Here is a 23,179-nt window from a genome sequence, read left to right on the forward strand (position 1 = left end):
TTTTAACAGCAACTGTCTGATAATTTTTGGTAAAAAATGTTGTTTTGAAAGACAATAAATAATGTGAATATCAAGATTAGAAGTGCTCTAGAGAAAAGCAAAACTTTAAAGTTTTACAAAAACAGCCTGTAGGAACATGCTAGAAATTTAGCAGAGGTGTCATGTGTTTGGTGGGAAACGTTCCTACACAACTTCATAAATTCAGGAGGTGTCAGAGAGCAAACCCAACCTCAGGTGAACATCCCTTGCATCCCCAACGCCGGGAAAGATATTCAGGAGGGGACAGTCACCAGAAACAATGACAGGTGGGCAGGCTCCCAAAGGAAACTGCCTAGAGCCAGGAGTGTCCAACCTGCGGTGCAGGATGGCTATGAGTGTGGCCCAAGACAAAATAAAAAATTTACTTAAAACACTGAGATGTTTTTGCTTTCCTCAAGTGTCTGTGTATGTAACGTGTGGCCCAAGACAACTCTTCTTCCAGTGTGGCCCAGAAATGCCAGGAAGGCCAGACACCCCTGGGCCTAGACCTCCCATCAACTGGCAGAAGGACCGCCAACATTTACAGTGCATTTAAAATTCCCAGAAAACGTTTTTTAAATGCGTTTTGCTGGGCACTGCACTCTGCCCCCAGTTTTAAGAATATGAGATTGAGTGGCCTACAAACCATACGATCAGGAATTGTCCCTTATAAACTCCCTGCTCACCCTCTGCATTTGCCTGATACTCACTCTGTCTGTAGTCTCTTCCTCCTACCTGGTTTTACCTACTCAGATTACACCCACTGTATTTGAGTTTCACCCATTATCTGAAGCCATTTTTATTCCCCTGGCGTTTCCCTCACCCGAATGCCCCACCATGTCCTCTACGGCACGCAGCTCGGCACTTCATAACATGCTCGGTTCTACACCAGTCTGATTGCTGTCACAGACGTTAGTCCTGTGTCCTTACTCAACTGAATGAAGTGGCTCAGCTACGTTATTGCATTATCGTTTGCTAGACCCACAGGACAAAGTATACAATTCTTCCTGATTAAAGTCACCTTAAGAACTGCTTGTTTTGCCAAGAGAACTTCAATGTTCTCACCAAAGAGCTGATGGATGTGGTGGGAAATCTTCCATAATGTACACGTACATCAAATCATCACAGTGTACACTTTCAATACCTTAGAGTTTTATTTGCCAACTGTATAAAAAGCTGGGAGGAAAGATCTAGTTTGAACAAGGCAAGAATACAATAAATATTGATTGACAGCCTATTAACTAACTCAGCTTGTGAGTGGGTTTAGGGAAAGGCTGGTTGGGAGTTAAAAAGAACAAAACCCAGAAAGTTTAAACAGTTTTCTGTGGATTCTGTCATAAGCTTTATGCGGAGTAATCCATAAAAAAAAACTGATGACTAGTACATACTAGGCACTCAAAAAATCGTATGTTTAAAGAAGAGTTGTCAAGAAAAAAGAAATTTTAAGTGTGGTTTATGTTCAATGGAAATGAACTGGCTTAAGGGCCATCGTGTGACCTGAGGGGTCTTGGAAGTCTCTTCCACAGAGACAGTGAGGGCTCAGTCTCCACCACATTCGCACCCTCTGTCCCAGTTAGAGATCCAGGTCCTCAAACTTCTCCCTGGCCCTCCTTGTACCTTCTGAATTTTCATGCCTAGAAAGTCTAACTTCTTTGAGGTTCCGAATACGCCCTGTCAAGCCAACTGTGTAGGTACGGAAAACAATGTCTAACGAAGCTAAACAATCTTAATGAAAGGACTTCTCAGAGGCCGTAATTCATCAACACATACAGAAAAAACTTGAAGACCACTGGTACCTAAAATTAATTGCCCATAAAGTACTTTTTCCCCCCAAAACACACTGCAGAGAAAAGCAGTAACCTCTGCAAATACTTGTTCCAATTTCTTACTCTGGCTCATAAGTATATTCTTTCTGAACTACCCATACAATCAGGGGAAAACACTGTTATACACACACACACAAATGTGTACATATTACTGGATGCAAGTTTCAAACCAATAGTATTCCAATTCAAAACCATAAGGTAGTTCCACGTCCTCTTACGGACACCTCAGTACCTCCTCCTGGATCGCTCTCTGCTCCTGTCTCTAGAACTGTGCCCACTTCTCTGGTGGCTGCGGCTGCGGCTGCGGCTGCTGGAGCGAGATCTGTGGCGATGGCGTTTCTCCCGAGATTTGGATCGAGTTCTCCTCTTCCGTTCCCGCGACATGGAGCGAGACCGATGTCGGCGGTGCTCTCTGGACCTGGATCTATGACAAATATTTTACTTAGCTACAACATTCATTCACTAAAGCCTCTTCTTTAAACAGAAACTATCCCTCAGTAGCTTTGCTTAATGCCAATTCTGTTTCAAGTCAGCTAAATCCATACTAAAATAAATTGATGGTGTTTTAAATAACTACATACTAGAATTTCAAGACAAAAACTAATGCTAGCTCTCAGCGGTCAATCAGTATTGTATAGATTTGCACCAGGAATATAAAAAGGGAAGGAAACGACCTACACCCCTACCCTACTAGTCCCCAGAGATTGTATTTTCTAGAGGCTTTATGGAATTAATTTCCTTTAAACTTCTAAGACTTTTAGTACAATTTAGACATAGTGTGTACCTGATGGACATGGACAGAAGGAAGGAGAGGCATGAGAAAGAATATTATTAAGACTCTCTAATTAGCCCTGACCACTGTGGCTCAGATGGTTGGAGAGCCATCCTGGTAACCCCAATGTCACAGACTCGATGTCCAGGCGGGGCACATGCCAAGGTGGCAGGCTCGGGCTCTGGAGAGGGCTTGTAGGAGAGGCAAACGATCAGCATCCCCCGCCCCCAACTCTCTATAGAGTCAATAGGTATGTCCTCAGGTAAGGATTAAAATTAAAAAATAAAGTAACTCTCTGAATTAGAGAGGTTTTATATGACCACTGAAGTACGTTTATCCACAATATGCTCAGTCATAGTATAATCAAGACACATAGTGCATTATTTAATTATTTACGTAAAGCTGTAAAAAATGTATTTACAAGTATATGAATATAGAGAAAAAACATTTTGAAGAAGCTGGGTAGGGAAAACGAAGTAGTGTTCTGTAGTCTGCATTGGCTCACAGAACTTGTGCACCAAGCATGGGGAGGGTGGGGACAGCATCTGCAGAACAAGGACAACCGGGGGACAGCAAGAGAAAGAAGGGCACGCACTTTGTTCAAAGAGTCGCCTCATTTGATAGAGTTCAAAAGCACATTCAGCTGTTGCAACTACCAAACTGAGTATATTTTATTTTTAAAAATAAACACTTTCATTCTTTTATAAAACATCTTTTTAAAAAAGACTTCATTTATTTATTTTTAGAGAGAAGTGAAAGGAGGGAGAAAGAGAGGGAGACATGGATGTGTGAGAGCAACATCAGCTGGTTTGCCCAGGAAACATCTTGCACGCCCCCAACTGGAGACCTGAGCAACCCAGGCACGTGCTCCGAACGGGGATCACACCGCGACCCTTCAGACCACAGGCCAGCACTCAATCCACTGAGCCACACCAGCAAGGGCCCGAGTTTATTTTCCAATGATTACTTTGTTAGGTGAAGTCTGAAACCACTACCGTCAGAGAAAGGCACACACTATACGCAGGGTATCTACTCAACTGAGTATTTCTTGGAAGAAGCAGGAGGACAAGAACATAAAATTTATTCAATGTAAGTTTTACCAAATGATATGTTGTTTAGTCACTCATTTTGAGCTCTTATAACATCTATTTCTTCCAATCTATAATTTCATTCATTTTTAAAGTTATCCATCCATTCAAAAATATTTACTGGATGCCTACTGCACTCATTGTCCTGGGTACTAAGGAGACCGAGCAGCAATTAAAGTCCTAAACTTCATGGAGCATCCAGGGGTGGGCAAAAGTAGGTTTACAGTTGTGAGTATGTGAAACACAAAGTTTAGCCTTGTCCCACTGTTTATTAATTACTGTATTTCCCACACGAACAATGGTCACCTACCTTCACCCACCACGTATACTCCAGAATGATGTCTACACAGGTATGTGGGCATCAGACAGGTAAAAGGGAACTGGAGTACCTTTGGAGGACTTGAACAGAGTTGACATGATTTACTTCACTTTTTAAAAAGCTCATTCTGGTTGGTGTGTAAAAAACAGACTAAGTTAGAGAAGGGGAGTGGTCAAGTGTAGAAATTACAGACCAGGTAAGAAAGTGTCAGAATATACAGAGGTAAGAAGTGGCTTGCACTAGAGTGGTTGAAATTAAATTTCTGGTCTGATTCTCTAAAGATGTTCTATGTACACATAGTTTAAATGCATTTTTTAACAAACAACCAGTTTGTATTCATCAACCAGTAAACAGAACAGAATCATCATTTAATGTTTATACTTCTCATTCCAGATTTGAGAAATTCACAGCAATATAAATCAGCTAACCCAACTGGTCTTGGTTATTAATATCTTGGGGTTTTTTTTTAGATTTTAGAAAAACAACTGAAGACTCTAAAAAGTATGAAGGGGCCCTGAAAGTCTACAAAGCACGGAGTGACTCGGTCGGAGCCAAGTGGTGTGACTTGGTGTGGTGTGGCCAAAAAGTCAAGTGGTATGACTCTCCCCATCAAAGCAAGTGCCTGAGTCGTGGCCCGGTCCCCAGGTGGGGCATGTGCAAGAGGCAACCGACTGATGTTTCTCTTCCTCATTTCTCCCACCCTTCCCCTCTCTCCAAAATTAAGTAAGTAGATAAATAAGTATTTCTTTCATGACAAATGCTCTGGTTTACAGAGGAAAGCTCTTGGGAAATAGTTATTCTTTAGAGTTAAGAGTTTTCAGAACATTTCAAAAAGATGTGATCCAAACAAGAGGAATAATAGTATTTGAAAAAGAACAAGAAAGGGCAATCTAGGTGGGAACGAATTAATGAGAAAGGTTCAAGGAGAAGAATGAGAATGGCAAGTGAAAAATAAAGAATGATGAAGTACACCATGTTTTCCCACCTCTCTCAGATAGGAAAAAAAATACCAGTAACTAGTACAAATTATAAAGAGAGGTTTCAAAAAGACTTCAAATATTAAACCCGAAAGTCAAAAAGAAATGTTACTGAGTTGCCTTCCTCTTTATGGCTCAAGTGCCCTCTAAAGATTTTGTGATCAGTCACAAACGGGTAAGTCATAGCTCTATATAAAGTCAAGACGGAGGCATAACCTGAACATTTTAGTTTCTCCTCATAACCCAGCACGAACCCCTCATTCAAAAAGGTATCCAACTAGAGCCTCAGGAGAGGGAAGAAGAAAAAAACAAACAAACAAAAAACCAAAAAGCCATCCAACTACTTAATCAACTTACATTTCCAACAGGTATAACACCTTAGAATGCGTTTCTTTCTTTTTTTTTTTAAAGATTTTATTTATTTATCTTTAGAGGGGAAGGGAAGGAGAGAAAGAGAGAAACATCAATGTATGGTTGCCTCTGGTGTGTCCCCTGCTGGGAACTGGCCTGCAACCCAGGCATGTGACCTGACTGGGGATCGAACAACGATTATGTGGTTTGAAGGCCCGCACTCTATCCACTGAGCCACACCAGCCAGGGCTAGAATGTGTTTCTTAAATGCGCCACCCAAATTGATTTTTTAAGAGATTTTAGAGCCCTGGCTGGTGTAGCTCAGTGGATTGAGCGCGGGCCTGCGAACCACATAATCTCAGTTCAATTCCCAGTCAGGGCACATACCTGGGTTGCAGGCCAGTTCCCAGCAGGGGACACACCAGAGGCAACCATACATTGATGTTTCTCTCCCTCTCTCCTTCCCTTCCCCTCTAAACATAAATAAATAAAATCCTTAAAAAAGAGAGAGAGAGTTTATTTATTTATTTTTAGAGAGAGTGGAAGGGAAGTAGAAAGAGAAGGAGAAAAACATCAATGTGTGGTTGCCTCTCGTGCATCCCCCACTGGGGGGTGTCCCCTGACGGAATCGATCAGACTGTCCCAAAATGACTTTTTAAAAAATATATTTACTCTGAGCTTCTAAAGAAGATTTTAAAGACATGGTCTTCCCTGGCTGGTGTGGCTCAGTGGACTGAGCACTGGTCTGCACACCGAAAGGTCACTGGTTAAATTTCTGGTCAGGGCACACGCCTGGATCATGGCCCAGGTCCCTGGTGGGGGGTGTGTGTACTAGAGGCAACCAATCAATGTTTCTTTCACACATGATGTTCCTCTCCCTCTCTTTCGCTCTACCTTCCCCTCTAGAAATGAATAAATAAAATCTAAAAAAAAAAGAAAAAAAAAAAAAAGAAATGTTTTTAGCTTTCCCTCTCACTCCAGGGCATTGTATATGATTTTACTCTGATAAAACTAAACTGTAGTGCTTGAGAATCTTCTGACCAGTTTCTTCTCAAATAATATTGTTCAAACTTGAACTATAAAAAAATTAAATGTACTAATCTATTTAAATGTACTCTTGTTCACTTGTAAAAGACAGTTAGTCTATATCAACTATGTCCGAAAGACACAGCTTCACTACTTATACTTAACTTGCATTATACCTACCTTTTTGGATTCTTGCTATGTGATCGAGACCTAAAAAAAAAAGTCAATTTTTTAGAAAAGTAACTATAAATGAGAATAAGGACAATGTGCTCTTAAAATAACATTCTTCCCGATTTAATTTTTATTTTTTATAAATATAATGCATGTGTGTATGCACATAAAGTTCTTCAAAATGCACCCCAAACCCTACAGAAGTGCCCGTGTGGCACATGAGCCCTCTGAACTGGGATGCCTGGCTCGTCAGAAAGACTGCACTCCTCGGAGACTGAAACACAGTGCGTCACAACTCGCTCCTCCCCAGAAACCACCTTTCAACCCTGAAAACATTCTGTTATTTCTCTCTGTCATGTCTCCTTTCCCCTGGGAACAAGGTAAAATTTCTATGGTCTGAGGTGCATACACTTTGGGGATCTGCAACCTCAGACTACAATCCCTAGAACACCCAAACTGATCTCACAACATGTTTCTTAACATAACAACACGCTTACACAACACAATCTTAAATTTCCTGGCACGTAGTTAACAGTCCATAAATAGTCATCACTGGCATTATGGTTACTAGGGTTACAGGGATGTTTCTGTGGAGACCGTATAGAGGGCTGAAGCACAGCTTCGGACTCAGCCTGATGAGGTTCCAACTCTGGCTCCACCACCCACCAGCTGCATGACATTGGCAGACGATACACACCCCCCTCAGCTCAGCCTGTTATTCATAAAGGAGGGTGAACTAAATCTCACGGCAGGGTTGTCAGGGTCAGATGAACCACTAGAAGCAAATTCTTAGCACGGTGCCTGGGAAACACCACTCGGTAAGAGATAGTGATTTTGGTCATTACCACTACCCTTTTCAATACCCACAGCTGGAACTCTATCTTGTGTAATTTTGAACTCACTTGCAATTTCCTCATCTTCCATACTTAGTTACAATATATCCTTAAGTTCATACACAGACTTAAAAAACTTTTTAAAGACCTTGCTGAAATGCTTCACATTTTATAGTCACTGTTAAAAGAAATTTGCTGGGTGGCAACAAATGAAAAGGCACAGTCCTGCAAATAACTTTTCCCACCCGACTCACCTCAGCTGAATCATTCATGTGAATGGCACTGTATTCAGTTGAATTTTAACTTAAACTGGGATTTCTAACGCCATTTACATTGTTTTATATACTATAGCGTTGGGCAGTATTACTGTCGGACTGGACAGAAAAGGAACGGAGATGAAGCTTTGGGGTAAAACTTATGGTAAACGAGCCCTGGCTGGTGTAGCTCAGTGGATTGAGCGCAGGCCTGCGAACCAGAGGATCGCGGTTCGATTCCCAGTCAGCGCACATGCCTGGGTTGTAGTCCAGTTCCTTGCAGGCCAACTCCCAGAAGGGGACGCACAAAAGGCAACCATACATTGATGTTTCTCTCCCTCTCTCCTTCCCCTCTAAAGATAAATAAATAAATAAAATCTTAAAAAAAAAAAAAAAACTTATGGTAAACGAAGAATGAATGACAACACGTCCCTAAAAAGGAAGCCCTCCCCAGGCAGCTGTGTTTCGTTCTATCATTTCAGTAGTGCTATACGCCAAATTTCATAGTGCTGGAAGTTCAAGTTTCAAGATGTCTGAACTGATAAATGAAGTCAGTGCTCAAAGCATGGAGGAAGCTGGTGTGAGCCCGCGCGTTACAGAGGGTTTCAATGAACGGAGGCACATCTGCTGAAGGAAGGGGATGTAAACCTCAGAGATGGGTAACGTTACGCTGCTAAGGGAGCACTGCGACTGAGAACCACAGCTAAGGCTTCTGTGGCACGCCTGCCCGTTCCAAAGCGGTGAAGGGAGAGGTGAGCACCGGGCACAAAGAATGCTGCCAGCACAGTGCGACACAATTTGCCACCAGTGTTGGCCCAGGACATCTGAACATTGTAAATATAAAGACTTATGTGATTTTACCAACTAACGAATGCCAGTATGTAAATATCTATACTTATTATATTAATTAAAATTTAGTCATTTATAGCTCATAGAATTGAATAAAAGCAGAATACAAATATAAATCAATAAAACAAAGAAACCAAAAATTTTACGAAGTATAGAATATATCATAAAAGTAACAATGGACCCCTGGCTGGTGTAGCTCAGTGGATTGAGCACGAGCCTGGGAACCAGATGATCCCGGTTCGATTCCCAGTCAGGGCACATGCCTGGGTTGCAGGCCAGTTCCCTGCAGGGGACACATGAGAAGCAACCATACATTGATGTTTCTCTCTCTACCTCTCTCTCTCTCCCTTCCTTACCCTCTAAAGATAAATAAATAAAATCTTTAAAAAAAAGTTTTTAAAAAAAGGTAACAATGGTTCTGTGACAATCTGGTACCAATCTAGCCCATTATGAAAATCAGAGGGCTAGAAGGATTTTTTCATATGTCTTACAAAACATAAACATGTAAGGCACTCTATTCCCTCTTCCTTGCCTCGAATGGCCATAGTTAACATCCTTGCATAAACACTGTTTTTGCATGGTAACATCTTGAAGAAAGAGTACACAGAAATTTCCCAGGTCCACCTTTATTACCGCCTGAACCCCGGACAATCACACCTCTTTTTCAAGCCCCGTCTGTCAACTTCAGACACTCGGACTACCCAGCCCATCAGTTACTCCATACCTCCGCAGCTTCTCCCTTTCTTCTCTCTCCCTTTCTTCTCTTCGCTTCAGGCGTTCCTGGTTTCTTTTCTCCTGCTTCTCAGCTACAACTCTCTTTAAAAAATAATGACAGTTTAAATAGTAATCAATGAGGAGCATTATTTATTGGGTCCATTCTCAATGAGCATTATCTTGTACTTCTCCACATCTGGTTTCCAATATTGCACAGGTAACATCAAAATCTACTTGGGAACAATTCAATTTTGACAGATACCATCATTGGGTTTACAAGTCTGGTTTCCAAAAGCTTTCATTTTGGGGAACATCTGTAAAATTTCGTAGTTCTCCATGGCTTCTTTTTTTTCCCTATGACTTCTTAATGGTATTTTAAAATCAGTTCTATAAATTTTTCTCCTCTAAATGTTTTCTGGTATTAAATTTTTTAAAAGAAATCAAGCATCAATAACCATGCTGTATGATTCCCAATATAGAATCATCCATCTTCTGCCCCTTCCGATTACTATCCTGATGTTGTTGCTTTTAAAAACACCAGTAAAATGCCAGACAGTTCTGTTGCTAGGTATCTACAAAGAATCCCAAGTATGTACCATTTTGGAGTTTTAACTTAAGTGTCCAATAACCACTGGCTATAGTGAAATTCACTTTGTCATTCTAAAAAACGTAGCAGAGTAAGATTATCCTAGAGACTCAGAGTACCAAGAACTCTGCTTGTTTACTTCATCAGAAACACATTTTTTGTCTGCTTATCTTCTTAAAAACAACTCAGCAGATGAGTAAGAACTGTTGCCTTTTTTACAACAGGTTATATATTTGATGATTATCCTTAAAAAAAATAGCTTTCATTCATGTGTTGTACAACTGCGCACCTGAAACCCGTATATTTTGTTAACCAGTGTCACTCCAATAAACTCAGTAAAAAAGAATAATAAGTAAATAAATAAATGGTTTAATTCCAACTCCTTTCTGAAACGGGGGCAGGAATGTAAAATAAAGTAGAGGCCCTACAGGCTTTCTATTTGGTGAAGAACTGCAAAGTAGTTCAAATAAACACTGGACTCATTTTCTCAATGTTCTTTTAAAGTAACTATTATAATATTACTTTTAAAAAAATAAATTTAAAGAACTATGTAGAAAAGAATTAGTTTAGAACCTGTTTTCAGATGCCTGCTTCTAGATCATATCCAACTTCTACCTCCAAGAATAAAGGGGCAGCATTTAAAGGTCTGTTTCTCAAGCATCATTCATTAAACCAGCTGGTATCTCAATTTAAAATCTACACTATTTGGTATGAATTGTTAAAAAAAAAAAGCCCATCAAGAACACTATACAAAGATCAATATACCTTTAATTCTTCAAGCTTCTCTCTTATTTCAATAAATCCCAGGTGCAGTTTACCCCCGAAATGGTCGGCCAGCCGCCGGTCGTTATCATGAAGACCTAAGTAGGCAGAGCAGACTTCACAGACTCGAAGCTTCTGCTGTTGGAAACTGGAAGCTGGCATAGAATTCCGATAAACTTCCTAAACAAAAGAAAAATGGTGTTCATGTAAACCTCATTGAAAGTCATACAACTAAAAAATATACTTTTCCAATGAGCAAAATGTTTTCTAATGTATACACAAAAGCACGGCTATTTTGTCACTGAATATTATAGATTCCCCATTACCTGCTATTCTGTCTCAGGACCTCTCCCCACTGGAGATAAATGAGAGCCTCAAATACTTTTTGCCAGGAACTACCCTGTATCTACCATTATACAGAACATGACTTTCCAAAATGGTTTTTTTTTCCAATATTCTGCAATGTTCCGTTTTCTATCATTTGTTAGAAATGAGCCCTGACTGGTGTGGCTCAATGGGTTGGGCACCAACCTGTAAGGCCAAAGGTCGAGAGTCTGATTTCCAGTCACAGCGCATGCCTGGGTTACGGGTCAGTTCCCCAGTCTAGAGGCATGCAATAGGCAACAGATGGATGTTTCTCTCCCTGCTTTCTACCTCCCTTCCCACTTCCCTAAAAATAAATAAGTAAGTAAATAAATAAAATGTTTTTCTTTTTAAAGAAAAAGAGATGGAGCAATCCCGAAACTATGTGTCAGTTTAGGATCTGCTTGCAGAGAAGGAACACACATCCTCTATACTGTCACAGCTTCCTCCCAGTGCCTTCATTCCCAGGCATTTCCCCCCTTTGCAAGTGTGGGTGGGGCATACAAATAACAGACTTCCTACTAAGAGCAGTAGGTTCTATGTGCTATAAAATAAGAGATGAAAGATGCCTTACTGAGATTTAGACGTCTTATACTCAACCATTTTGTTACTTAAGTTCATTAATGAAACAGCAATTAACACTAGCAGCTTTGTGCATCCACTGCACCCTTTTTTCCTCAGAGAATTCTGATGTTTGTTTGAGGCCGCAGCATACACAGCTAAAAACATTGCATTTCAAAGCTTTGGTGTAGCTCTGGCTAAGGAGATGTCGGTGGACATTGCTGAATAGAACCTACAGGAAAGTTCTTTAAAAGGGAGTTCATCAATTCAAACAAAAATCAGCCTGGCTGGTGTAGCTCAGTGGATTGAGCGCGGACCTGCGAACCAGACAATCGCGGTTCGATTCCCAGTCAGGGCACATGCCTGGGTTGCAGGCCAGTTCCCTGCAGGCCAACTCCCAGCAGGGGATGCATCAATGCATACATTGATGTTTCTCTCCCTCTCTCCTTCCCTTCCCCTCTAAAGATAAATAAATAAAATATTTTAAAAAAATTTCAAACAAAAATCAGTAATAACCTGTGAATCAAAAAATGATGGGAAATAGAGTATTTATAGTTTCAAAAGTGTCAATACCAAACACTTATTAACACAGTGAAGAAACAGGCAACATCATCAGAAATGGGAAAGACCACCGACATGCCCCTTCTGACAGGGTGTGACATTACTTCAGTGGTATTCACGTCAAAAACCTCACCAGGAAGAAAAACCAGACAAACCCAAACTGAAGGACATTTCACAAAACAATGTGTGAACAGTTCATCTCTAGTAAACTGCGGATCACAGGAGAAAGTGATCTCCCGAGGTTCTTGCATATTTTCTTCATGTTTAGTGCAATTCTCCAAACCTCCACTGACACCAGGGGACCCGCAGGAAGAGATGCTGGGAGTGCAGTGCACCCAGAGGCAGAGAGACGCCATCACTTCACAAGGAAAAGCTGACGTGCTTGACGGGTGCCATGAATTGAAGTCTGTAGCTGCGGTTGCCCACCATTTTGAGATAAATAAACCCAGTGTAAGAACCAGTGTTTAAAAACAAAACAAAACAAAATAAATGGAAATGTGTGAAGTTATCACTGCAACTATACCAGCAGGTGTAAAAACCTTGAATTTTCCCTGGCTGGTGTAGCTCAGTGGATTGAGCGCGGGCCTGCGACTCAGACGATCGCGGCTCGATTCTCAGTCAGGGCACATGCCTGGGTTGCAGGCCAGTTCCCTGCAGGCCAGTTCCCAGCAGGTGACGCACGAAAGGCAACCACACACTGTTGTTTCTCTCCCTCTCTCCTTCCCTTCCCCTCTAAAGATAAATAAATAAAATCTTTAAAAAAAAAAAACCTTGAATTTTTTTATGAAATACCCTTTTATCTTGTATTGAAAACGCAAATTTTATGTGGGTGCAGGGTTGCTATTAAAGCATACCTACAGGCCCTGGCTGGTGTAGCTCAGTGGATTGAGCGTGGGCCTGCGAACCAGAGGATCGCAGTTCGATTCCCAGTCAGGGCACATGCCTGGGTTGTAGTCCAGTTCCCTGCAGGCCAACTCCCAGCAGGGGACGCACAAAAGGCAACCATACATTGATGTTTCTCTCCCTCTCTCCTTCCCCTCTAAAGATAAATAAATAAATAAAATCTTAAAAAAAAAATAAAGCATACCTACAGACTCTAATATAATTTGAGAAAAAACAAAGTCATTATAAGACAACTTAAAGCAAAAGGAAGGTGAAGGATATAAAGCTGAAGAATTTAATGCCAGCAAAGGATGGTTTGATCCTTTAAAAAGCCAAAAAGAGGTCTGGCTTTTTAAAAATATGCCAAGATAACAGAAGCAGCAGCTTCTGCCAACCAAGAGGTGGCAGACAAGTTCCCAGATGCCATTGAGAAAATCATTCAGAGACTGTTTAAACAGGTTTTGTTTTTTTTTAAAGATTTTATTTATTTATCTTTAAAGGGGAAGGGAAGGAGAGAAGGAGAGAAATATCAATGTACGGTTGCCTCTTGTGAGTCCCCTGCTGGGAACTGGCCCACAACCCAGGCATGTGCCCTGACTGGGAATTGAACCGCGATCGTGTGGTTTACAGGCCCGCACTCAATCCACTGAGCTACACCAGCCAGGGCTTAAACAGGTTTTTAATGTACACAAAAATTCCCTACTCTGGGAAAAAACGCCACAAAGGACACTAGTAAGACAGAGGAGAGAGCACCAGAATTTAAGGTAGGAAGTGAGAGGCTAAGAACCATGTCGTACAAACACAGTTGGACACAAACTGCTAGGCCCCAAGCCTTGAAGGACAAAGATAAACACCTGCTGCCAGTCATCCGGTTGTACAAGTACAGCGAGAAGGCCTGGGCAATGAGAACACGTTTTCTGGATTGGTTCCATGGCTGCTTTGTCCCCCAGGTGAGGAAGTACCTTGCTAGTAAAGGGCTGCTTTCTAAAGTTCTTTTGAGATTGGACAAGGCCCAGCGCCACTCAGAACCCCATTAGGTCAGCTTGCAGATGTTGAAGTGGTCTACTCTCCCCCAACCACATGTTTTAACGCAGCCTCCAGATCAGGGGACACAAGGATCTTTAAGGGTCATCCCTCACAGGGCTCACTGGAAAGGATTGCCAACGCTGTGGAAGGGGACCCTGACAGAGAGACCGTCACAAGAGTCTGGGAAGGTCACACCACTGAAGACACATGGTTGTTGTAGAAAAAGCTGTGGAAGGCATCAAGCCCCAAACAATCAATTCCTGTTGGAGAAAACTGTCCAGAGGTCGTGCACAACTTCACAGGGTTTACAAGAATCAGGAGATCATGAAAGAAACTTATGTCAAAAATGGTGGGGGACCAAAGCTTTTCAAGATAGGGATCTTGGAGAATTTCAAGAGCTAACAGATATTTTGCCACCATCCCTGTAGGCCACCCCAGCTGTCAAAAACTTTGTGCTTTCTTTCCATTTCAGTTACAGGAAAAATTCAAAAGAAGAAAGAGGGCTAGAATAACAAAAACCAACCAGATTGGGCCTGAACCAAGATGGCGCTGAACCTGACCTCCAAGACACCTGAACCTCGTTCATTACACCCTGATTATACTATATTAGCATGCTAGCTGGCACACCACTGGGGCCATGTAAAAGAAGAAAAGGGATGGTGCCCCAGTTCTGGGAAGAGACTAGCCCATTCCTTGGAAACTAATGCATATGCCTCCACCCGCCACAGTAATCTCCCCCAGACTTCTCTAAAATGAAGAGCTGGTCTATGAGTTGGACTCCGCTTCCCCATTCTCTGGCCATTGCATAAAGCTTGTGCTGCTGAATGCTCAGCTTCACTTTTGTTTTTGGCTTGGCGACACCGAATGGAGAAGGAATGTCTGAAAGGACAGAGGGTACTTTCCCAGGGAGCAGGTCCCCACAGTAACAGCCTGGACAGTCTAAATCAGTGACAGTCAGACCAGAGGGATGAAAAGACGAGCGCCTCCGAACCAGAACCAAACAATGACGAAGAAGAGGTAGAAGCAGCAGCGGAAATCTAACTGACGTAAGATAGTTGGGCAGAAGTGTTCTGACTGTTCAAGACCACATTGACTTCTTTTACCACACGGACCCTCCTACGACACCGCCAATGAATTTAAACCAGTCGAAGTAGGACTGATAACATATAGAAGCATTTTTAGAGAAATGAAAAAGCAGAAAAACCAGATAGAAATTAGGATTTATTTCCATACAGCCACAGTGAGTGCGCCTGCCTCTTCTGCCTCCCCTTCCACCTCTTCCGCCCCTGCACCCCTGAGAAAGCAGGACCAACCCCGCCTTGCTCCTCCTCCTTAGCCTACTCAGTGTGAATGTAGTGAGGATGAAGACCTTCATGATAATCCACTTCCACTTAACGAATAGTAAGTAATCTTCATGCTTACAGTTAATAAACTTCTCCGCTGTGTGTGCTTTCATGTGAAAACTCTAGCAAGTGTATGGCAAATGTGACAGGATGTAACAATGTCGGTCATGGTCATTATCACAGCCTAAGTGGTCATCACGTAAAACATCGTGCACAAGACTGGTACGGAAGTGGAGAGCCTATCCTTCAGGCATAAAGCGAGCGATATTTAATATAAAATATAAAAACATGTTAGCTGCCTTCCTGTTTTATAAGCTTGCTTTCAAGGAATTACATTACCATACAGTTTGCCTCTCTCATAACTGGAGACACTGCACATCAGCCTATCATCATAGATTAAGCAGTTTTTTTAAGGGACTTATCTAAGAAAAAGAAGATCAAAAATATAAACAGTAAAATGACAACAAACTCACAACTATGAATAACCAAACCTAAAAAAAAAAATGAGCTAAGCAAACAAGAACAGGGACAGAATCGCAGAAATGGAGATCACATGGAGGGTTATCAGTGGGGAAATGGGAGGGGGAGAGAGGGGGAAAAGGTACAGGGAATAAGTAGCATAAATGGTAGGCAGAAAATAGACGGGTAAGTTAAGAATAGTATAGGAAATATAGAAGCCAAAGAACCTACATGTATGACCCACTGACATGAACTACAGTGGGGGAATGTGGGTGGGAGGGGGTGTGCAGAACAGAGGGGAATAAAGGGGGGAAAATGGGACAACTGTAATAGCATAACCAATAAAATTTATTTTTAAAAAATGTAACGACGTTTCTGATACTATGCTATGAATATGACTGGAACACTGCATGACATAAAAACTTTACGACTCCCTGGTGCACAGGCGGGGCTACTGGGAAGCAGCCCTGCTGATTGCACTCGGTCAGCAGTTTTGAAGTGGTGTGCCCCAAGAATTTCTATTAAAACATGCAACACCCGACTAGTCAGGGGTGCTGACTTTTGTTAGATTTTCAAATTCAAAAAAATGCCAACAGCCCTGGCCAGGTAGCTCAACTAGAGCATCGTCCTGTGCACCAAAGATTATGGGTTCGATCTCTGGTCAGAGAACATACCTGGCTTGCGGGTTTGATCCTGGTAGGGATCAAACAGGAGGCAACAGATCGATGTCTCTCTCTCTACCATCCTCTCTAAAATCAGTAGATATCCTCAGGTGAGGATTTAAAAAGAAAAAGTCAACAGCAAACACAACAAGCCACCCAGTGTAAATAGATAAAAATTATACCTATTTGTTTGGTCAGATGAACAAAAAATTCTGTGCCACAGAATTTTAGTAACTTGTGTGTGCAATGAGACAAGAAAGGGTGAAAACTGTTGCACTAGGCTATCAGAAAACAATCATATTGCACTTCACTGTTTTACCGTGAATTGTTACACCTATAAATTTTTCATGTTATCTTTTCATTTCTGAAGTCTAGTGTATGTTAAATACATTTTATCATGTGATGTTTAATACATTTAACATGTTTTGTATTGTATAAGACAGTACTGACATAAGGCCCTGAAGGTGATCCATCTTATAAATAGATGACATAAACTTAGAGTATCAATAAATACTGTACAGTACTATAAATGTACTTTCATTTTTCTAACTTATTTTATTGTAAGAATATATGATGTAATACCTATAATACATAAAATCTGTGTTCATCCACTGTTTTACATACCAGTAAGGCTCCCGGTCAACAGTGGGCTGTTTTTAGTGAACACCTGCACTGTTCAGAGGTCAGCTATAAATCATCAAGTGCGTACTTGTGAGGTTTTATGAAAAGCACACAACATGCAGGTACTCCAAGACACTCTGATGAGTGACGGACTGCATGTATGAGGTGGTCCCATAAGCTTCTAACGGAACTAAAAATGTCTACTGCCTGATGATATCTACAGCCATCCTACCACATTACACAAATACTTACCCCTATTTACAGTACTCAGTACAGTAACATGCTGTACAGGTTTGTAGCCTAGGAGATATAGGGGAATAGAATCTGTCACCCCAACATATGAGTATTTGGCATAAGGATTATTTTAGGTTGGCTAACTTTACGAAAGTGCAGACATGGGAGAAGTTCTAAAAACAAAGTAGAAGTTATCCTTTGTAAAAGACCCACTTGTAAGGGAAATCTCCACTTACAAGGGTATAACACCAGGAGACACCAGGAGAAAGGAAATAACTTTACTGATCTTTTATCTAGAACTCAATGCAGAAGAGGATTTCGATCTGCATGACAGCCTTACCCTGGTCTCACCGCGCTCTTCCGGGAAACCTCCCCTAACCCCAACATCCCCGTTTGTTTTCAGCTGAAGATGGTACTTAAGGCAGCAGTGTCAGCCATTCGAGTTATTCAGTTTTCCTGGGTCTCTCCTTGGTATACAGAAAGTAGACATACTACTAAACTTTTGTTTGTTTTTCTCTGTTGATCTGTCTTTTATTACAGGGATGTCTCAGCCCAGAACCCAGTAGGGTAGAGGAGAAACTATTTTTCCTTCTTTACAGAGCAACAGGCTATACCACAGAGCGTGGTGTGTCTGTCACCTAGGTTTGTTTCGGTGCACTCTGTGACATTTGCACAACAATGAAGTGCCTAACAGAAAATTTCTCTGAAAGCATCCCAGTAGTTAAGCATGTGCATGTGAAGCAAAGTAACAATGCTTGCTGGCTTCATTACCTGGGAGTCTTTTGGGGAAATAAACTAGCTATAAAATACTCTGCATTTTAAAACTCATGATGTTTCATGTCTGGATCGATAAATTACATTTAAAAAACCTTAAATATTAAGACATTAAAATGATCAAGAATGGCTACCTGGTGTACCTTTCTCCATCCTATTACCTTTAATCTGTGTCTTTAAATTTAAAGTGTATTTCTTGTAGGTAGCATATAACTAAACCTGCTTTTAAAAAAAATTGTCTCACAATCTCTGCCTTTTCAGTGTAATGTTTAGACCATTTACATTTAATGTAATTATTTGTTCACTGGGTTTAAATTCACCATCCTTGTATTTATTTTCTGTATCGCTATTGCTTGTGCCTTTCTCCTGCCTTCTTTTGATTAAGTATTTTTTAAGATTCTATTTTATTTCTGCTATGAGTTACACCTCTTCTTTCCCCTAGGAGTTTCTCTAGGGTTTATAGTGTACAACTTTAACTGAGAAAGCTCGAGAGCCTTTATTAGTACAGGGCAATGAAGATTTCAGAACAAGGGATATTACCAGGGATATGAAAGAACATCTCAAAAATATAAAGGACTCAATGACTCAAAAAGACATAACAGTCCTAAATATACATTAACCTAATATCAGCTTCAAAATACATGAAACAAAATGACAAAAAGGAAAGCATAAATAAACAAATTCACAATTATAGTTGGGAAACTTCAACACTCCTCTCAGTAAACAGAGTAAATAGACAGAAAATCAATAGGATATAGAAAACTTGAACAAATCAACTGTGTTGACTCAACTAACATCATCCACATATAGCAAGGCAGAACATCATTCTTCTAGAGCACAGATAAAACATTCACCAGAGGCCTGGCTGGGTAGATCAGTTGGTTTGGCATGATTCTGACACCCCAAGGTATGGGTTCGATTCCTGGTCAGCACACATATAAGAATCAACCAATGAATGCATAAATATGTGGAACAACAAATCAATGTTTCTCTCTCTAAAGTAAATATTAAGAAAATTCACCAGACTATATATAGGACTACAAAACAAGTTCTGACATATAGAAGACGACATATTTTAGAGAAAAGAAATCACAATAACGTTTTCTAACCATAACAGAATTAAATTAAAATCAGTAACAACAAAAAAATTTTTGGAAAATCACCAAGTATTTAAAAACTGAACACGTTCCTAGACAACCTATAGGGTCAAAGAAGAAATTACAAGTAGTACTAGCAAATATGCAATATTTTGAACTGAAGTAAAATGAAAACACAACATGAAAATCTGTGAGATGCAACTATATTTGTGCTTAGAAGAAAACTTACAGCATTAAACGGTCTAAAATCAACGACCTAAGCTTCCACCTTCAGGCTGCAGTAACAAATTAACCCTAGCTGGAAGGCAGCTAGAAGCAATAAAGACCACTGCAAAAGTGGAGAATACAATCCCTTACGTAGGTATTCAATTTTCTAAGCATCACAAACCACCCACAGCCGTATCTGCAGGAGGTCAGATTTTAACCTCCGCCTGCAGGAAGATGAGAGCAGGCTGTCCAGGTACTGCTACCAGACTGTCTCAAGGTGGGAAGAGATGGGAGGGTGCTGTGGTTGCCTGGGAGGAGAATGGGGGACAGGGTACCATGGCGACCAGGTACATGCAGTGGCTGTGTGCATGCGCATCAGTTGTATGTGACTAGCTAGTTTAGTTCATTTTATTTACCAGTTATAGATTTCATCATATCAATGGCTCTAAATTTAAAAAACCACTAATTTTGTACAGACCCCACTAGTATGACATAAACTAATTAAATATCTTTATCTTTAAATTGATTTAATTTCTTCGTAACAGTAACAACTTCTCAATATTCCCCCTCAAATACATGTTCTGTAAGTACAGATACTAAGGCTCTGCATTCCAACATTAGGAATTTTGTTACCTCTGCTTCTCTTTTCTTTGCCCGCGCTTTCTCCACTTCATCCATTACTTTCTGGGATTCTTCCACATTCCCTTCAGCTCCAAGTTGTTCTACCTTGGCCAACAATTTACCAATTTCTTCATTTAACTCATGAACACGTTCTGCCTAGAAAGAAACAGAAAAGTAAATCATGAATAAAAAGTAGAGAAAGTATCAAACTTCGAACTATTTCAGAAATGCTCAGAAGAGCCTTAAGTTACCCAAGGCAACATAAATCTAAATAATGCTTTCTGAGCATATCCTAAATGAATCCACGAACCATTAGGATGTTTTCAGCCTGCCTTCACTTTGGCGAGGTCAGAAATACATCTGATGTCCATATAACTATTACTTTCCAACCTCTGCTTTGGCAATGTATTCCAATTTTAAAATACCTTTTCTTCTATAATCTTCACCTTTCTAAACCACGGCTTGCCGTTTCCCCAGTTAACAACAAAATCTACAGTTTCCCAAACTTGCCATGTTGCTTTTTGCCTCTGTGACTTTTTGCACATACTGTTCCCCCCTCCTGAGATGTCTCCCTTTACCTCTCCTGCCTGCCTAATGAGCATCTATTCATTCATCAAGGTCCAACTTGAGCCTATTCTGTAAAGCATTGTCTGTTCTTGATCAAGCACCACATCTCACCTTCACTTAAACACAGAAGCAGAGAACCACACTCTTTTGTTTTACCTGTGTTTTTTAGGACAATTTTATATGCATCACACCGCTTTACAGATAGCTATTCATATTTTCTTTGTACTTCCAATGTCAAACAAACAGCCGAAGCTCAAATGAGTTAAAGAAATAAACTGGAGAATATTCTTTCAAGCCAAGGTAAGGCTTTAGAGCCCGAAAGATCTGGCTTATGGCCAAACTAAGTACCAGGTGTGCAATTTTGGCCATATTACTGCTTCACCCGAATCTGTTTCCTCATCCGAGAAGTTGGGATTAGGATCTGTCTCGCAAAGCTTGAGGCATGAGAAAATGTGCCTTGTACATACACTGCGCAGCACATTACCGACTTTTAGTGCATCAGCAGGGCACCTCTTCTCCCTTAGTCCGTATCTTTCCACTGAGATTAATTCTTGCCTTGGAATTAGATATGCTTCCTCCTCCTCCTCCTCAGCACCTCCATAATCCTGGGAATCTACTTCTTTTCTTTTAATGGCCTGACACATACAGAGTCTTTATTTCAGACACAAATAAGGATTTACCCTGTGTGACCAATTATACTAGCCAAGAAGGTTCTAATCTGACATGGATATCCAATCCCAACAAACTAGTATGCTAATAATCTTTACTTCTCAAATTTCCTCCAAACCAAGATATTCACTCAAAGAAATTCCTGTCATCACCTGTTTAACAAAGTGGTGCTTTTCTATAAATATCTGTCATGGAATGACTGCATTAATGCCCCAAACTCTTTATCCTTCCCTGTTTCCATGCCCTTGGCTATTTTACCAAGTATCCCCACATTCTGAATCTGAACTTGAACACATAACTAGCAAGCTTTGGTTAACAAGATGGCAGCAAGCAGGATACAAGGGACGGCCTGAAAAGCATTTATTTCACTGGGCTTGCTGCTTCTGCACCTCTGCTCTTTCCGTGAGAACACAGTTGAGCAGCCTCCAGCTGACTGGAAGACGTGGGAGTAAGCCCACGGAATAACTGCCCAGTCACGTTCAGCCTCCATCATTGACTGTAGACTCATGAGCTAAAAAAATACTTACTGTTTTCAGTCACTGAGTTTTCAGGTAGTTTGTTAAACAGCATTTTTGTAGTGATGGATAACCAATATCGCTTGGGGTCTAGCCAGCACTCGTGGATCCCTGTCAACCACGAGACAGTAGATACCTTGTACTTTAGGACGCCCGTCTTTACGGTCCCCGTCTTCAGAGAACTTGTCAGAAAAAGTTGGTTGAAAGTAACCCTTTTCTCAAATAAGGGCATTCATTTTCCTTTGTACACACATACCTAAGCACAATAGTTAATGCTATTATATGAACGCTAGCTGGGTAACTCTGGTTCCATTTTGCATTTTCATAAAATGTACCAAACTATATTAAATAATGAAACAACAGAAAGCTGACAGCTTTGAATTCACTGGGACTCACTGTACTCTTCTCTTTACTTTTGATGTATAAGTTGACAACAAAACATTTTTTTAAAGTAGTGAATAAAATAGACAAAACTCAACAGTTAAAAAATGAACATTCCATTTGGAAAACGGGCAAAAGACATACAGACATCTCACTGAAGAGGATTTACAGATGGCATACAAGCACATGAAAGAACACTGTGTACAGTGTTCCTTGTGTACAAGCACACTGTGTACAAGCACAATGATGGCTGTTCACAGTCATCAGTCACTAGGAAGATGCAAAGTGAAACCAAAACGAGTTACCACAACACACCTTTCAGAATGAATAAAAATAAAAGTGACACCATCACATGCTCAAAAATGTGGAGAAAGGGAAATATTAACACACTGCTGGTAGGAATGTAAAATGGTACAGCCACTTCAGAAAAAAGTTCAGCACTTGCTTTCCAAACTAAAAATGACAGGTCTTCATATAACCTGTCAATTGCACTCAGGTATTTAGCCCACAGAAATGAAAACTTATGAACTTATGTCGACACAAAAAACTGTACATGGATGTCTACTGCAGCTTTACTGGTATTAGCCAAGAAACTGCAAACCACCCAAATGCTCCCTTCGATATGGGAATGATTAAACTGCAGCATATCCATATCACGGAATACTTTTCAGAAATAAAAAGGAATGAACTACTGATACAACATCTTGTATAAATCTCAAGTTGTGTTGAGTATAAATAGCCGATCTGAAAAGGGCGCCTACTGCATGATTCCATTTATGTAATCTTAGGTGAAATAATTATAAAGATGGAGAACAGCCAAGGACTAGGGAAGGAGGAGGGTGTGTGGCTATGAAGTCATTACCATGAGGAAATCCTGTAATGATGCTGCAGTCAATGTAATTATGGTAGTAGTTACCCAGTCACACATCTAATAAAGCTGAACAGAGCTACACAAACCCCTGCCAAGTGCACGCGTAACTTGTGAAATCGGAATAAAACGCAAGGATGGGAGCACTATTGATCCCTTGGTTTTGACAGTGTACTGTAGCTGTGTAAGGTATGTCAACCTAAGGGAAAGCCAGAGGAAGGG

The 23,179-nt window shown here is 40.7% G+C and overlaps 1 protein-coding gene across 8 annotated transcripts in view; it reads right to left on the reverse strand.

Moving 5' to 3' along the window:
- LUC7L2 (LUC7 like 2, pre-mRNA splicing factor) overlaps positions 1–23,179 on the reverse strand; it is a 65,639-nt gene that overhangs the window by 3,012 nt on the left and 39,448 nt on the right. For all 8 annotated transcript variants that reach the window (XM_037049088.1, XM_037049095.1, XM_037049090.1 and 5 more), the window contains 5 exons: positions 19,970–20,113; positions 10,550–10,726; positions 9,209–9,300; positions 6,558–6,587; positions 2,077–2,268 (listed from right to left, as the gene is read on the reverse strand). In XM_037049088.1, coding sequence (XP_036904983.1) covers positions 2,077–2,268; positions 6,558–6,587; positions 9,209–9,300; positions 10,550–10,726; positions 19,970–20,113 — 635 coding nt within the window. The remainder of the gene's footprint in view (positions 1–2,076; positions 2,269–6,557; positions 6,588–9,208; positions 9,301–10,549; positions 10,727–19,969; positions 20,114–23,179) is intronic.

This window comes from Sturnira hondurensis, unplaced genomic scaffold, assembly GCF_014824575.4.
Source record: "Sturnira hondurensis isolate 20B ecotype Veracruz unplaced genomic scaffold, ASM1482457v3 Scaffold0006437, whole genome shotgun sequence".
Taxonomy (NCBI): Eukaryota; Metazoa; Chordata; class Mammalia; order Chiroptera; family Phyllostomidae; genus Sturnira; species Sturnira hondurensis.